The 16448-nt window shown below is 41.3% G+C and overlaps 1 protein-coding gene across 3 annotated transcripts in view; it reads right to left on the bottom strand.

The window, feature by feature from the left end:
• METAP1D (methionyl aminopeptidase type 1D, mitochondrial) overlaps positions 1-16448 on the bottom strand; it is a 244591-nt gene that overhangs the window by 36248 nt on the left and 191895 nt on the right. For all 3 annotated transcript variants that reach the window (XM_069733143.1, XM_069733142.1, XM_069733144.1), the window contains one exon: positions 231-328. In XM_069733143.1, coding sequence (XP_069589244.1) covers positions 231-328 — 98 coding nt within the window. The remainder of the gene's footprint in view (positions 1-230; positions 329-16448) is intronic.

The raw sequence follows: 16448 nt of genomic DNA, 5'->3' as shown, positions 1-16448 counted from the left end.
CTCAGTTAGCATCCGAGCATGATCAGATAACACCTTATCAGAGAACGACACTCATCAGTGCTCTATATCTTCATCCATTTGTATTTAGGCTTTCTTTCTACAATTTCTAACACTCCAAGACAACTTTGATTGACTATTCACTATGACAAATTGTAATAGAACTTAACCCAGCTGTGAAATTTGGAAATGCATTGATGGCTTATCTCCACAATTGTATGTATATTGCTTACCATGATGCCAGATTTCAGGGTGCCCATGAAAATAAGATCCAATTCCATGACCAATAAATTCAGGGCAGACTGTGAAATTGTTCTCTTTGGCAATCCGGCTAAAGAATAAAGAAATACAAAAATAATCCGTCATTGAGAAGTTATCAGTGTCACACATATGGTCATTTTTTTTAAATAAATAAATAAAAAAAAATATGTATATATATATATATATATATATATATATATATATATATATATATATATATATATATATATATATATATATATATATATATAATTTTAAAACACAGTATTCAAAAAATATTTTTTCTGTAATTGAAGGGCGCCAATCATTTTGACAAAATTGGCATTTAAGAAAGTTTTAATTGTCACGATACAGGGTATTAATTTCCCTGCCGATTGCTACAACAAAGGTGCAGAGAAGCTCAGCTAACTTTTGCTGTCCACTTCTTCAGAGGGCACCTGACCATATTTTTGGTAGGAGGGCTATCCATTAAAACGACAGATCACACTTGGACCGCGATTTATTAGATGGGGCAGTACAGATATTTTTTTCACTAACTGAATCAGTGCACTAGGTTATTCTGTAAATCGGATGTCACTCTCCCTTCCAAATCTATGTGTGGAAAAGGAAGGAAGGACTCGGTTCCAAAACGCGCGTCGGGGTGTGCTCCACATCTCAAACCGGGGACCACTGCCAGGTAATTACTGACAGATACACTGTACATCTATCTTGCAAATGTGCATCATGCAGTGATTTTTTAATTAATTTTTTCTTCAGGAGGATTCCTATATTCTAATGTGTGTTTGACCTTTTATCTTACACTCATCTATTGTTGTGCTGGTTTAGCCTGGTTCATTTGGCATAATTTTGGGGGCAGTAGCATGTCAAATAGGATTTAAAATTTGGGCAAAGTATGTTGGACACGCTGTTAAGTATATATTGGCTCATATTATTAATTTAAGCCTTTTTTTATTAATTTGTGAAAATATTAACCATGTGCCCACTATATATTTACTTTATGACTATTGTCCAATATGGGTATGTTTATGAGTAATCCTCACTTTTTTGTTTATCTTCTGCTGAGGCCATTTAATATCCTCATAGAACTTTCATGCATCTCAATATTTAGCATGTTCTGTTATAATGGTCTATAACACTTTCCCTCTTTGGTGCTCCCCAGTTTTCTATATTAATTGGATGTTATACATGTTTTTCTTTAATTGTCATTTTTACCTTTCCCGATAATGCACACAGTGCCATCTGTCTGCCATTCACTTTGTAATAAAGGCATTTTAACATTATTTATATATGTGTCCCATGACACATATGGCAATGACAATATGACATTGGTCGGCCATTCATTGTCAAGGACGTATATATGCTGGCGATTTTAAATAGTCACATATGGATTTCGTATTTAACTAACCTATTACGTATGCTTTTTCTGTTTGCAGTTTTTTAATACAAAGCTCCAAATTCCCTGCATTGACATAGATGAAAAAATGTAATTTTACTTTTCCCTCTTAATCACTAAATACAGTTTTTTTATGATAAGTTTAGTGTATAACTCTTATGCTGTACGCTCCTAGAGCAGGCGATAGAAACCAGCTTTCGGCAATGATATTTTACATTGTTCCGCAAAATCAATGCCAGTAAATCTCTAGACATGTAACCCAACAGGAAAATCTACACCCACTTGCATAAAAAATGTTAAGAAATGTCTTTTGAAACACCTTGCATGCTATACAGATCATTTATAGTACGGTTCTGGATGAATGGTACTGCTGGATGTCTGCCTTCAATCAAGCGCTCGAAACTAAGGAAAACACTGCTGCTGCCGCAAGACACATCCGTATTCTTACCACTAGAATTCACCGTACAGGCCTGGGAGCTGGCAGAAAATGAATTCTCAAATTCAGGGATGTCAGAAAGGAGTCACAGAACGTACTATAATAAACCTTGCAGCATGTTTCCAGTAGGGCGCCCCTGTGGAGGCGGCACTGCTTGTTTAGGGGCGGCCATGGTGAGTAGATGCTCCGCATGCCCCTTCTTACACTGTTAGTAGATGGGTAGATTGGGCTGCACCTCTCCAGGGGCTATTTGAGAAAAAAGGCCAAAAAAGGGGCATTTTGTATTACATTTTGGAAGCACTGTGATTTAATACAGCAGGTCTTAAAGGGTTTGTCCAAGACTTTAACATTGATGGCCTATCCTTAGGATGTCATCAGTGTCCGGTGGGATGCCGGTGCTGCTTCCCCACCAGTCAATCAACTGTTTTTGGTGTCGGATGGAAATACTCAGTTAAGGAGCAGCACAGTGCTGTCGACTGTATAGTGGCCGCGGCCGGGTACTGCACATCTGCCCTCTATTCAAATCAATAAGAGATTGATGTGCAGAACTCCGCCATGGCCACTATTCTGCCGACGAAGCTGTGCAGCGCCCTAGCCGAGTATTTCCGGCTGCAGCCAAGATCGGGAACGGCTGATCATCGGGGTGCCACCAATCAGACACTGATGATCTAACCTAAGGATAGGCCATTGATGATAAAGTCACGGACCACCCCTTTAAGATACCTCGCACTATAGGATGTAAGCATTGTATGCAAGACAGATGGCTATGAAAAAAAAGATGCCCAACACCTTACACATTTCATCACCGTAATCCATATTCTAAAGAAATCCATAAAAACATTTGCCATGTGATGTCAAACTTTTTAATTTTTATGTCTTTAGGTACATGAAATATCGATAAAATCAAAGCCGTCCTGCAGGCCGGTCACACAAGCAAGTAAGGTTTGTTATTCTGCTCAATGTTACAACCTCAGAACATGATGCGGGACCAGCAGAGGTTAACACTATGGTAAAAACATAAGTGTTAAACAGAGATTACAAAAAAATATTATGCTAATCATATGCAAATGTGCGGTTATCATAAATATGCCCGATTCATTAAGACCTATTAAAATTAATTTGGGCAACTAATGTTATGCTTAATACGGAATCACTATAAATGGCACTAAGTATAATTCATGACAAATTAAATGATGTAAGTGATGCGTTTGACTAGGACGACGCATATAGGGGACATTTATATCGAGAGCAGATTAAAAATGCAAAACTAATAAAAACACATAACCAACATCTTCTAGTGTTTGCTATCCGTCTCATAAAGAACCTAACCAAACATAACCTCATTGCTAAAAGTATGAATAATTATGGTTCGTCGATCCATTGTCTTTGTTGTTTGGTTCTATACTAGATAATCTTCTATATATATAATTGTCTAAGGTCCACCTCCGTCTGTCTGTCTGTCCCGGAAATCCTGCGTCCTGGCTGTCGCCACCAATCAGCAACGGGCACAGTCCGGCCGAGAATTAGTCCCTCCCTACTCCCCTGCAGTCAGTGCCCGGCGCCCGCTCCATACTCCCCTCCAGTCAACACTCACACAGGGTTAATGGCAGCGTTAACGGTCCGCATTATGCCGCGGGTAACGCACTCCGTTAACGCTGCTATTAACCCTGTGTGACCAACTTTTTACTATTGATGCTGCCTATGCAGCATCAATAGTAAAAAAAATCTAATGTTAAAAATAATAATAAAAAAACCAAAAGCCTGCTATTCTCACCTTCCGTCGTCCGCTGATGCGCGCGTGGGGCTGCCTCCAGATTCCGTTTCCAGAGATGCATTGCGAGACCGCGAAGTCATCTGGGTAATTTCGCAATGCATCTCTGGGAACGGAAGCTGGCGGCAGCCGCTCGCGCATCGGGACAGCTTCGCTGGACGACGGAGGGTGAGTATATAACTATTTTTTATTTTAATTATTTTTTTAACAGGGATATGGTGCCCACACTACTATATACTACGTGGCCTGTGTTATATACTGCGTGGCTGCTATATACTATGCGGGCAGTGTTCTATACTGTGTGGCTGCTATATACTACGTGGGCTGTGTTATATACTGCGTGGGCTGCATTATATACTGCGTGGGCTGCGTTATATACTGCGTGGGCTGTGTTATATACTGCGTGGCCTGTGTTATATACTGCGTGGCCTGTGTTATATACTGCGTGGCCTGTGTTATATACTGTGTGGCCTGTGTTATATACTGCGTGGGCTGTGCTATACATTACGTGGGCTATGTTATACTGTAAACTACATGGCTGTGTTATATACTACGTGGCTCCTATATACTATGTGGCCTGTGCTATATACTATGTGGCTGCTATATACATACATACATATATATATATATATATATATATATATATATATATATATATATATATATATATATATATATATATATATATATATATATTCTAGAATACCCGATGCGTTAGAATCGGGCCACCATCTAGTAGTTTATAATAGTCTTGGACTCCTTAACCCATTACTTGCCAAATTAGCAATTTTCATTTTTTATTTTTTTTTTTATGACAGATTTTTAATGATTTGGGTCCTAATGAATCAGAAACATAATTTGCAAAAAATTTTCAAGTACGGATTTTTCAGAAAAGGGCATCCCAATATTCAATTAAAAATGACAATGACATGATTTCTTATTTTGAAAACAATCATTTTACAAACACAACACAAAAAATTGGACCTAATTATAAAAATTATAAAATCTTAGTTGCTAGAAGCTAAAGATTAGGCGTCCCTAAAAAAGGACATTGGTAGATAATGGGTTAAACACTTGGGGGGGATTTTATCACCTCCTGCAGACTAGAACGCTGGTGTCAAAAAGTCACAATATGTGTTACAAGTAGTACTTTGAGCAAAATGTTGCAACTTTTTGCTATTTTAGGCAGACCCTATCACATTTTCAAAAAAGGGGAGCTTATAAAAAGGGGCCAGAGCCTATCTGAAGATGGGTATGAAATGTAGCCGAAATGTATGCCATCACCCAGATGAGGCTGCTGACTTCCTCCGGATGTTAGTAACTACCAAAGGAGGGGATAATGAGGCACCGCTGATTATGTCACGTGAGCCCCGCAGCCAGTGTCACACAAGCCCATGGAAAGCAGGTGCCGACATCGCTGGAAAGGCACCAGCACTGGAGGGAACTATAACTATTCTTTTTTTACTTGTGGGAAATCTAGTGATTATGACTGGGACAACCCTTTTAACAAAGTAAAGAAATGGAAAGAGACACTCTGCCAACTGGCCAACCATAGCCTTGGTATAGGATCCTCACTCATTTGCTTCTCTTATAATAAATTGGGGGTCACCATACAAAATACATAAACCTCGAAGCTGAGCACATGTCCTAACTCAATTTTTCACACTACTGGCTGAAAATGTAAACTACGGTATATAAACAACCAGATTCAGTAAGTAAGACACTTTTGTAAGATTATTTGGGGAGAATAAAGTTTGGAACCTGCTAAGTAACAATTACTTTTAGGGCCCTTATAATAACCAGATTATATTACATTAGCTAAATCTTGGCACATGGAATAAATGATCAGAACTACACCTACGGATGTGTCCTCCTTTACCCTTCCTCTTGGATCAAGATCAGCACCATCATAAACTTGGATGTACATGAAAACAGCATATGGTTTCTGGATCACCGTCCTGCTTAGGCTACGGCATACGCACAAGATATGATAGATTCCCACCAAGGACGCTATGTGAAATAACACCTATCATTAAAGGGAATTTATCATTAGAAAAGTATATATATATATATATAAATATATATATATATATATATATATATATATATATAATTTGTGTAAATTAGGTTTTTATTATAAACATTTTTAAAACATTTTGTGTTTTTTTTTTTTCACTTTTGATTTGAGATTCCTAAGATATCCCGAGATATTCCTTGTTTTCTGTAGTTCAATTGCCCCTTTGTTGTATAAACCAATTATTTCACCTATTTTACCATGAAGGAAAATACAAAAATGTGGACATAATCGTGGACAATAGAGGCAGTAAAAGAAAAAGGTAAGAGGTGGGATAACTACAGAGTTTAGTTTTGTATTGGACATATACAAAAATGTTAGAGGGAAGAACGTAGGAGAAGATGTTGCAGTAATCTAATTTGCAAGTAATGAGCTTAAGTAAAGAAATTTAGGCTGACTCCAGGTTTAGGTAAGGGTACCGTCACACAACGATATCGTTAACTAAATCGTTATGTGTGACAGTGACCAACGATCAGGCCCCTGCTGGGAGATTGTTGGTCGCTGAGGAAAGTCCAGCACTTTATTTTGTCGCTGGATCTCCCACTGACATCGCTGAATCGGCGTGTGTGACGCCGATTCAGCGATGTCGTCACTGGTAACCAGGGTAAACATCGGGTTACTAAGCGCAGGGCATGAAGGACATGGCTAAATCACAGACTTGGGAGAATGGGGAAGGGCTGGAGCATCTCGCCGTTGCATTGAATAACTTGATTTGGATGGAGAAAATATCATGAATGTTGTCAATGTTGAGCTTTAGGAAGAAAGAGGAGAATAAAACCTAATTGGTAGACAATGTAGATATCAAAGTGAGTCAGCCAAAATGCTTGCCAAAGGGGTACATTTGGGTGTCAATATCATAGACGTAGTATTGAAAGCCTTGCAAATTTATGAGCTGTATTAGGCCAAAGGTATAGACAATAAAAGAACTGGAGCAGAAGGTTACAGAAAAAGCGCCAATGGCAAGGAGACCAAGATGGTGGACAGGGGGCATTATGTTGGAAAAACAATCTAGAAACGCTGATGACAGATAACCTATAATCTTGCCATTTAAGTAGCAGCAATTTGAGAAGGTGGATTCCCAAGGATTTGGGGAAATACAAAGTTCCTCATCTCCAGCCAAAGAAGAGAAATACACTGTTAGGGGTCGAGTTCCTGCCTCTGCACAGGGGGAATCTTGGGCCATGTCCGCTGCGGTCTCCCATTCTTCTCCTGCCGCAGTGGAGCCTGCTCAGCAGAGATGTCGATCCCAGCGTCTCGCTCAGTCTGACTCTGTGCTAAGAGTTACTGCTGCATTTCCTGCTTCTGCCATTCAAGTCAGTGCTGGGCAGCGGCGAGCGGACGCTTCTGGGGCTAAGTCCTGCTTTTCACATTCTGAGCATGCCCAGAATAAGATCTCTCAGTGGAGATCGAGGGTCACATGATCAGATACTGCAGCTAAGGTCCTTGTAGGTGCTTGGACTAAATCCTGCTTTGCACTCTGAGCATGCCCAGGGCAAGATCTCTCAGTGGAGATCTACGGTCACATGCTAAGGTGCTGCAGCACTCCATTGGTCCTTCTTTGAAAGGTCCTAAACGTGCTGCAACTATTTAAGGCTCGCATGGCCGCACGGCCATGCGCTAGTATCAACTCTAACATGTGCTTTGTGCCAGTGTGGTTATGCATGTATGTGTTCAGGGACCCGGCTGAAATAAGCCCCTAGAATGCTGGCACCTCCGGCGAGGAGATTGTGTGAACGTGATTCAGGGACCCGGCTGAAATAAGCCCCTAGAATACCGGCACCTCCGGTGAGGAGATTGCGTGTGTGCATAACCACTGACTGCTATCAGTTCGGCAGTAAGCTCCTGTGAGGCTAACAGGGCGCAGTGCTTTCCTCTCACGGCTGCTCTGTGAGGTAACAGAGCTAGTCTATACCGCCAAACAGTGCCACCATTCACTAGCAGCAGGTTCCTCCTGCACGGTGGACCCCGGGCTGCGAACGCACCTTTTATAATAAACATCTATTTCTACTCGGTGCGTTCCGCTAGCCCTAACATACACACTCTACTCTAAGGAAACCTCAACAAGCCCCTGATCCATGATCGTTGGAACCCCATACATATATTTGTCTATAGAAAAGCTGATCTCTGTTATGCAATTAAATATAAACGTATATATATATATATATATATATATATATATATATATATAATACGATAATGGGTCTCTTGGAATGAAGTGTCTTAAGAATAATTATTTATTAATAGACAGAAATACAAAAAAATTATAAAAATAAGGTGCCTCATGTCAAGAGGAGTTGCAGTGACAGAACCATTGTGGGCAATATACAGGATAGCAAACAAGTAGTTGCTGGCTAGTATTAATTAAATTTGTAAATAATGTATATCAGCCTAACATACAAAGTTCCCCATAAGAGACCTCAAGGTGGATCAGAGAAAGTTATAAATGGTATAAACATACTTGTTACCTAAAGCAGTGCTCCCCAACTCCAGTCCTCAAGGCCCACCAACAGGTCATGTTTTCAAGATTTCCTTAGTATTGCCTAGGTGATAAGTGCATCATTTTGACCCACTCTTCTTCAAATCCTGAAAGTCCCGTGGGCTCCTTCTATGAATTCTGAGCTTTAGTTCCTTCTATAAATTTTCTATTTGATTCAGTTCAGGTGATTGGCTCGGCCATTCAAGCAGCTTTATTTTCTCTGATATCAATTGAGAGTTTCCTTGGCTGTGTCTTTGGGATCATTGTCTAGCTGAAATGTTCACCCTAATTTTATCTTCATCATCCTGGTAGATGGCATTTTTTTCCCAAGACTGTCTCGTCATTAGTCCATTCAGCCTTCCTTCAATTATATCCAGTTTGCCAGTTCTGTATGCTGAAAAACAGCCCCACACTATGATGTTCCCACCTCCAAACTCCACTGTTGGTATGTTGTTTTGGGGGGATATGCAGTGGCTACTGGCTTCCAAACATGGTGTGTATTATGGAATTCAAAGAGTTTAATGTTGGTCTCATCTGACCAGACTATATTATCCCAGGATTTCACAGACTTGTCTAAGTGTTTTTGAGCAAACTTTAAACGTGCTTGAACATGCTTTTTGTTCAGCAATTGCGTGGTGTGTGTGTGCGAACAGGCCATGGCGACTGAGTGCATTACTTATTGTTTTCTTTGAAACAATTGTACCTGCTGAATCCAGATCTTTCTGTAGCTCTCCACAGGTGGTCCGTGGCTCTTGGACAACTCTTCTGATTATTTTTACTCCTCAGAGAGCACTTTGTCGTGGCCAGTTTATGGTGAAATTATGTCCTTTCCACTTTCAGGCTCCAAAAGTGCTCACTGCAACCTTCATTAGATTAGAAATTCTTCTGTAACCAGTGCCATCAGTATAATTTGCAACAATAAGGTTGCAAAGGTGTTTAGACAACTCACAGGTTTTACCCGTCATGAGACACCCTTTTATAGGCCATCAGTTACACCAGCTGATGTCATTTTTCACCAAGTGGCAGGATTGCTTTCTAATTACTGATAGATTTCAGCTGGTGTCAGGACTTTCCAGGGATTTTTGCACTTGTCTTTCTTCATGTGGTCAATACTTTTTAATATAATATATTTCAAAAACCTGACCTGCACATCCAAACATAGACTGAGTGTGAACAGGTGCTGAACCCAGAGTCACCAACTCGTATATAGTTAAGTAAAAAGGGCAGCACACTGCAGCGCCAAAACATGCAAACTTGAAAACACGAAATTTGAACTGCATTACTGCACTAGAAATATGAAAAATGAGAGCTTTTAGCGCATAAAAATGGCCATATTTATGTGTACCTCGTAGCCACTTTACGGCATCTCTCTTATACGAGGTCCTACGCTTGACCTACCTCACCTCGGTACTTTTACTTTACTTTTTAATATAAAACAGGCAGAATTGTAATGTTAGAAAGAGAGGCCATTTTGCCTAAAGCAAATCCTGATTTACAGCTTCTATTTATTGCCTGCAGACCATTCTGGGAAATATATAGGAATTTACAGAAACATTAAAGCCAGTTGATCAGGCTGGGGTGCTCGGGGTCATGCTGATTTGGCAAAGGATGGCATTATGTACGGTATATACAATGTTTTATATGTCTTATATGTCTGATATTTTTTATTTGCCTGAAAATGTTGCTCTACACTAAATGCTTTTGTGAGATTATTTAGGTAGAACAAAATTTGGAGCCTGCTATATATTTCATACTTTAGGACACTTATAATAACAAGTTTATATTATATTAACCAAATCTTGGCATATAGAATAAAAGTTCAGAATTACGCCCACACGTGTCCTTCTTTACCCTTCCTCTTGGCTTGAGATCAGCACCCTCAAACTTAGATCTGCAAGAAAACACTACATGGTTTTTGGATCAACTTTCTGTTTAAGCTATTGCAGGTATACAAGTGCTTGTGAGATTCCCACCACGGAAGTTTGGGTCAAATAATACTTATTCTTAAAGGGAAAGTATGAATAGAAATAACTTTTTCTCTTTATAAATTGGGTTTTTATTCTAAACATTTTTTTACTTTTTATATGACCATTCAAAAATATCCTGAGATATTCCATTTTTTTCTGCAGCTGTGTTGTCACTTCTTGTTTTCTGCAGCTCATTTTCAGCTTTGCCATTTAGCATTGGTCTACAACTTGTAAGCGTTCAAACTGTTGAAAAACTACTGTATAACATCCAACATGCCCGGTCAGTCAAAGGGTGTCACTGAGTATTGGGGGTTGTTGTCTCCTAACAGCTGAAGTCACAGGTTGGAGACAAGGACTGTATAGAATGGGACAGAGTGAGCAGAGTGATCTCATTATCATTGGATTGCAGAATAGTTCAAGACAGCTCTGATGTACTGCAGAAAGAAGGCTGACCCTACCAAACACAGCTAAGACTTTATAAGCGGCACTGGGGGAAATACATAAAATATTCCATTTAAGAGTTGGCCACCTGTTATTAAATACTAATTAACATACACTCCTCAATATTTAAATTACAACACCAAGAAGGAAAAGTTGTGGAATTATGGAAATGACAGATGTTAATAATACGTAAATGATGAAAAATGGAAACAATTTTTAAAACATCTTGATTTATTCAGTACTGCGTATGAGAAGCACCTGGAGAAATCCCCGCACATACAGCCTTGTCTGCTATCAATGAGGTTATTAATGGTTGCTTGAGGAATGTATTTCTGTTGTGAATTCTGTGGCAGAGCTCCCTCCTGTGGTCACAAGTGGTACTTCGGCTGATTCTCTCTGTGAGCTTCTGTTGGTGGAGGGAAGTGGTACTGCGGCTTCTGAGTTTCCTCCTTCAGGTGATCTGGTGAGGTCGTTAGGTGCTTCTCTACTTAACTCCACCTAATGCTTTGATCCTGGCTTCCTGTCAATGTTCCAGTGTTGGACTTGTTTTTCCCTGGATCATTCCTGTGGCCTGCTGCTCTGCATAGCTAAGTTCTTCTTTGCTATTTGTTTGCTATTTTTTCTGTCCAGCTTGTCTAATTTTTTGCTGGAAGCTCTGGGACGCAAAGGGTGTACCTCCGTGCCGTTAGTTCGGTACGGAGGGTCTTTTTGCCCCCTTTGCGTGGTTTTCTTTAGGGTTTTGTGTAGACCGCAAAGCTGCCTTTTTTCTATCCTCGCTCTGTTAAGAAAGTCGGGCCTCACTTTGCTGAATCTATTTCATCTCTACGTTTGTCTTTTCATCTTAACTCAGTCATTATATGTGGGGGGCTGCCTTTTCCTTTGGGGTATTTCTCTGAGGCAAGGTAGGCTTATTTTATATCTTCAGGCTAGTTAGTTTCTCAGGCTGTGCCGAGTTGCATAGGCAGAGTTAGGCGCAATCCACGGCTGCCTCTAGTGTTGTTTGGAGAGGATTAGGGATTGCGGTCTGCAGAGTTCCCACGTCTCAGAGCTCGTTCTATGATTTTGGGTTATTGTCAGATCACTGTATGTGCTCTGACCACTATGTCCACTGTGGTACTGAATTGCCTTTCATAATAGTACAGGAAGCCCAAAGTACTAATGATTCTCAATAGAGGGAAAAAAGAAGTTCTGAGACCATTTTTTTTTCTTTGCACTGTGTTTTGCCTTTTTTTTCCCCTAGACATTTGGGTGGTTCAGTACACAGGTGTAGCAATGGACATTAGAAGTCTGTCTTCATCTGTGGATCAGCTCTCGGCAAGAGTACAAAAGATTCAAGACACTATTGATCAGAAATCTATGTTAGAACCAAGAATTCCTATTCCTGATTTGTTTTTTGGAGATAGAACTAAGTTTCTGAGTTTCAAAAATAATTGTAAATTATTTCTGGCCTTGAAACCTCGCTCCTCTGGTGATCCAGTTCAACAGGTTTTGATTGTTATTTCTTTTTTTGCGCGGCGACCCTCAGGACTGGGCATTTTCTCTTGCGCCAGGAGATCCTGCATTGAGTAATATCGATGCGTTTTTCCTGGCGCTTGGATTGCTGTACGATGAACCTAATTCAGTGGATCAGGCAGAGAAAAATTTGCTGGCTCTTTGTCAGGGTCAGGATGAGATAGAGGTATATTGTCAGAAATTTAGAAAGTGGTCCGTGCTCACTCAATGGAATGAATCTGCGCTGGCAGCTATGTTCAGAAAGGGTCTCTCTGAAGCCCTTAAGGATGTCATGGTGGGATTTCCTATGCCTGCTGGTTTGAATGAGTCTATGTCTTTGGCCATTCAGATCGGTCGACGCTTGCGTGAGCGTAAATCTGTGCACCATTTGGCGGTATTACCTGAGCTTAAACCTGAGCCTATGCAGTGCGATAGGACTTTGACCAGAGTTGAACGGCAAGAACACAGACGTCTGAATGGGCTGTGTTTCTACTGTGGTGATTCCACTCATGCTATCTCTGATTGTCCTAAGCGCACTAAGCGGTTCGCTAGGTCTGCCACCATTGGTACGGTACAGTCAAAATTTCTTCTGTCTGTTACCTTGATCTGCTCTTTGTCATTGTATTCTGTCATGGCATTTGTGGATTCAGGCGCTGCCCTGAATTTGATGGACTTGGAGTATGCTAAGCGTTGTGGGTTTCTCTTAGAGCCCTTGCAGTGTCCTATTCCATTGAGAGGAATTGATGCCACGCCTTTGGCCAAGAATAAGCCTCAATACTGGACCCAGCTGACCATGTGCATGGCTCCTGCACATCAGGAGGTTATTCGCTTTCTGGTGTTGCATAATCTGCATGATGTGGTCGTGTTGGGGTTGCCATGGCTACAAGCCCATAATCCAGTATTAGATTGGAAATCCATGTCGGTGTCCAGCTGGGGTTGTCAGGGGGTACATGGTGATGTTCCATTTCTGTCAATTTCGTCATCCACCCCTTCTGAGGTTCCAGAGTTCTTGTCTGATTACCGGGATGTATTTGATGAGCCCAAGTCCGATGCCCTACCCTCCGCATAGGGATTGTGATTGTGCTATCAATTTGATTCCTGGTAGTAAATTCCCAAAAGGTCGACTGTTTAATTTATCCGTGCCTGAGCACGCCGCTATGCGCAGTTATGTGAAGGAATCCCTGGAGAAGGGGCATATTCGCCCGTCATCGTCACCATTAGGAGCAGGGTTCTTTTTTGTAGCCAAGAAGGATGGTTCGCTGAGACCTTGTATAGATTACCACCTTCTAAATAAGATCACGGTTAAATTTCAGTACCCCTTGCCATTGTTATCTGATTTGTTTGCTCGGATTAAGGGGGCTAGTTGGTTCACCAAGATAGATCTTCGTGGTGCGTATAATCTGGTGCGAATCAGGCGAGGAGATGAATGGAAAACTGCATTTAATATGCCCGAGGGTCATTTTGAGTATCTAGTGATGCCGTTCGGACTTGCCAATGCTCCATCAGTGTTTCAGTCCTTTATGCATGACATCTTCCGAGAGTACCTGGATAAATTCCTGATTGTGTACTTGGATGACATTTTGATCTTCTCGGATGATTGGGAGTCTCATGTGAAGCAGGTCAGAACAGTTTTTCAGGTCCTGCGTGCTAATTCTTTGTTTGTGAAGGGATCAAAGTGTCTCTTTGGTGTGCAGAAGGTTTCATTTTTGGGGTTCATCTTTTCCTCTTCTACTATCGAGATGGATCCTGTTAAGGTCCAAGCCATCCATGATTGGACTCAGCCGACATCTCTGAAAAGTCTGCAAAAGTTCCTGGGCTTTGCTAATTTTTATCGTCGCTTCATCTGCAATTTTTCTAGTATTGCCAAACCATTGACCGATTTGACCAAGAAGGGTGCTGATTTGGTCAATTGGTCTTCTGCTGCTGTGGAGGCTTTTCAAGAGTTGAAGCATCGTTTTTCTTCTGCCCCTGTGTTGTGTCAACCAGATGTTTCTCTTCCGTTCCAGGTCGAGGTTGATGCTTCTGAGATTGGAGCAGGGGCTGTTTTGTCGCAGAGAGGTTCTGATTGCTCAGTGATGAAACCATGCGCTTTTTTTTCCAGGAAGTTTTCGCCTGCTGAGCGAAATTATGATGTGGGCAACCGAGAGTTGCTGTCCATGAAGTGGGCATTCGAGGAGTGGCGTCATTGGCTTGAAGGAGCTAAGCATCGCGTGGTGGTATTGACTGATCATAAGAACTTGACTTATCTTGAGTCTGCTAAGCGGTTGAATCCTAGACAGGCTCGTTGGTCGCTGTTTTTTGCCCGTTTTGACTTTGTGATTTCGTACCTTCCGGGCTCTAAAAATGTGAAGGCGGATGCTCTGTCTAGGAGTTTTGTGCCCGACTCTCCGGGTTTGTCTGAGCCGGCGGGTATCCTCAAGGAAGGAGTAATTGTGTCTGCCATCTCCCCTGATTTGTGGCGGGTGCTGCAAAAATTTCAGGCTAATAAACCTGATCGTTGCCCAGCGGAGAAACTGTTTGTCCCTGATAGGTGAACGAATAGAGTTATATCTGAACTTCATTGTTCGGTGTTGGCTGGTCATCCTGGAATCTTTGGTACCAGAGAGTTAGTGGCTAGATCCTTTTGGTGGCCGTCTCTGTCGCGGGATGTGCGTACTTTTGTGCAGTCCTGTGGGATTTGTGCTCGGGCTAAGCCCTGCTGTTCTCGTGCCAGTGGGTTGCTTTTGCCCTTGCCGGTCCCGAAGAGGCCTTGGACACATATCTCTATGGATTTTATTTCTGATCTTCCCGTTTCTCAAAAGATGTCAGTCATTTGGGTGGTCTGTGATCGCTTTTCTAAGATGGTCCATTTGGTACCCTTGTCTAAATTGCCTTCCTCCTCTGATTTGGTGCCATTGTTCTTCCAGCATGTGGTTCGTTTACATGGCATTCCAGAGAATATCGTTTCTGACAGAGGTTCCCAGTTTGTTTCAAGGTTTTACATAGTAACATAGTAACATAGTAACATAGTTAGTAAGGCCGAAAAAAGACATTTGTCCATCCAGTTCAGCCTATATTCCATCATAATAAATACCCAGATCTACGTCCTTCTACAGAACCTAATAATTGTATGATACAATATTGTTCTGCTCCAGGAAGACATCCAGGCCTCTCTTGAACCCCTCGACTGAGTTCGCCATCACCACCTCCTCAGGCAAGCAATTCCAGATTCTCACTGCCCTAACAGTAAAGAATCCTCTTCTATGTTGGTGGAAAAACCTTCTCTCCTCCAGACGCAAAGAATGCCCCCTTGTGCCCGTCACCTTCCTTGGTATAAACAGATCCTCAGCGAGATATTTGTATTGTCCCCTTATATACTTATACATGGTTATTAGATCGCCCCTCAGTCGTCTTTTTTCTAGACTAAATAATCCTAATTTCGCTAATCTATCTGGGTATTGTAGTTCTCCCATCCCCTTTATTAATTTTGTTGCCCTCCTTTGTACTCTCTCTAGTTCCATTATATCCTTCCTGAGCACCGGTGCCCAAAACTGGACACAGTACTCCATATGCGGTCTAACTAGGGATTTGTACAGAGGCAGTATAATGCTCTCATCATGTGTATCCAGACCTCTTTTAATGCACCCCATGATCCTGTTTGCCTTGGCAGCTGCTGCCTGGCACTGGCTGCTCCAGGTAAGTTTATCATTAACTAGGATCCCCAAGTCCTTCTCCCTGTCAGATTTACCCAGTGGTTTCCCGTTCAGTGTGTAATGGTGATATTGATTCCCTCTTCCCATGTGTATAACCTTACATTTATCATTGTTAAACCTCATCTGCCACCTTTCAGCCCAAGTTTCCAACTTATCCAGATCCATCTGTAGCAGAATACTATCTTCTCTTGTATTAACTGCTTTACATAGTTTTGTATCATCTGCAAATATCGATATTTTACTGTGTAAACCTTCTACCAGATCATTAATGAATATGTTGAAGAGAACAGGTCCCAATACTGACCCCTGCGGTACCCCACTGGTCACAGCGACCCAGTTAGAGACTATACCATTTATAACCACCCTCTGCTTTCTATCACTAAGCCAGTTACTAACCCATTTACACACATTTTCCCCCAGACCAAGCATTCTCATTTTGTGTACCAACC

The sequence above is a fragment of the Ranitomeya imitator genome, chromosome 7 (assembly GCF_032444005.1).
Source record: "Ranitomeya imitator isolate aRanImi1 chromosome 7, aRanImi1.pri, whole genome shotgun sequence".
Classification (NCBI taxonomy): Eukaryota; Metazoa; Chordata; class Amphibia; order Anura; family Dendrobatidae; genus Ranitomeya; species Ranitomeya imitator.
The sequence above is the reverse complement of the archived record's forward strand: the minus strand, read 5'-3'. Positions and strand labels throughout refer to the sequence as shown.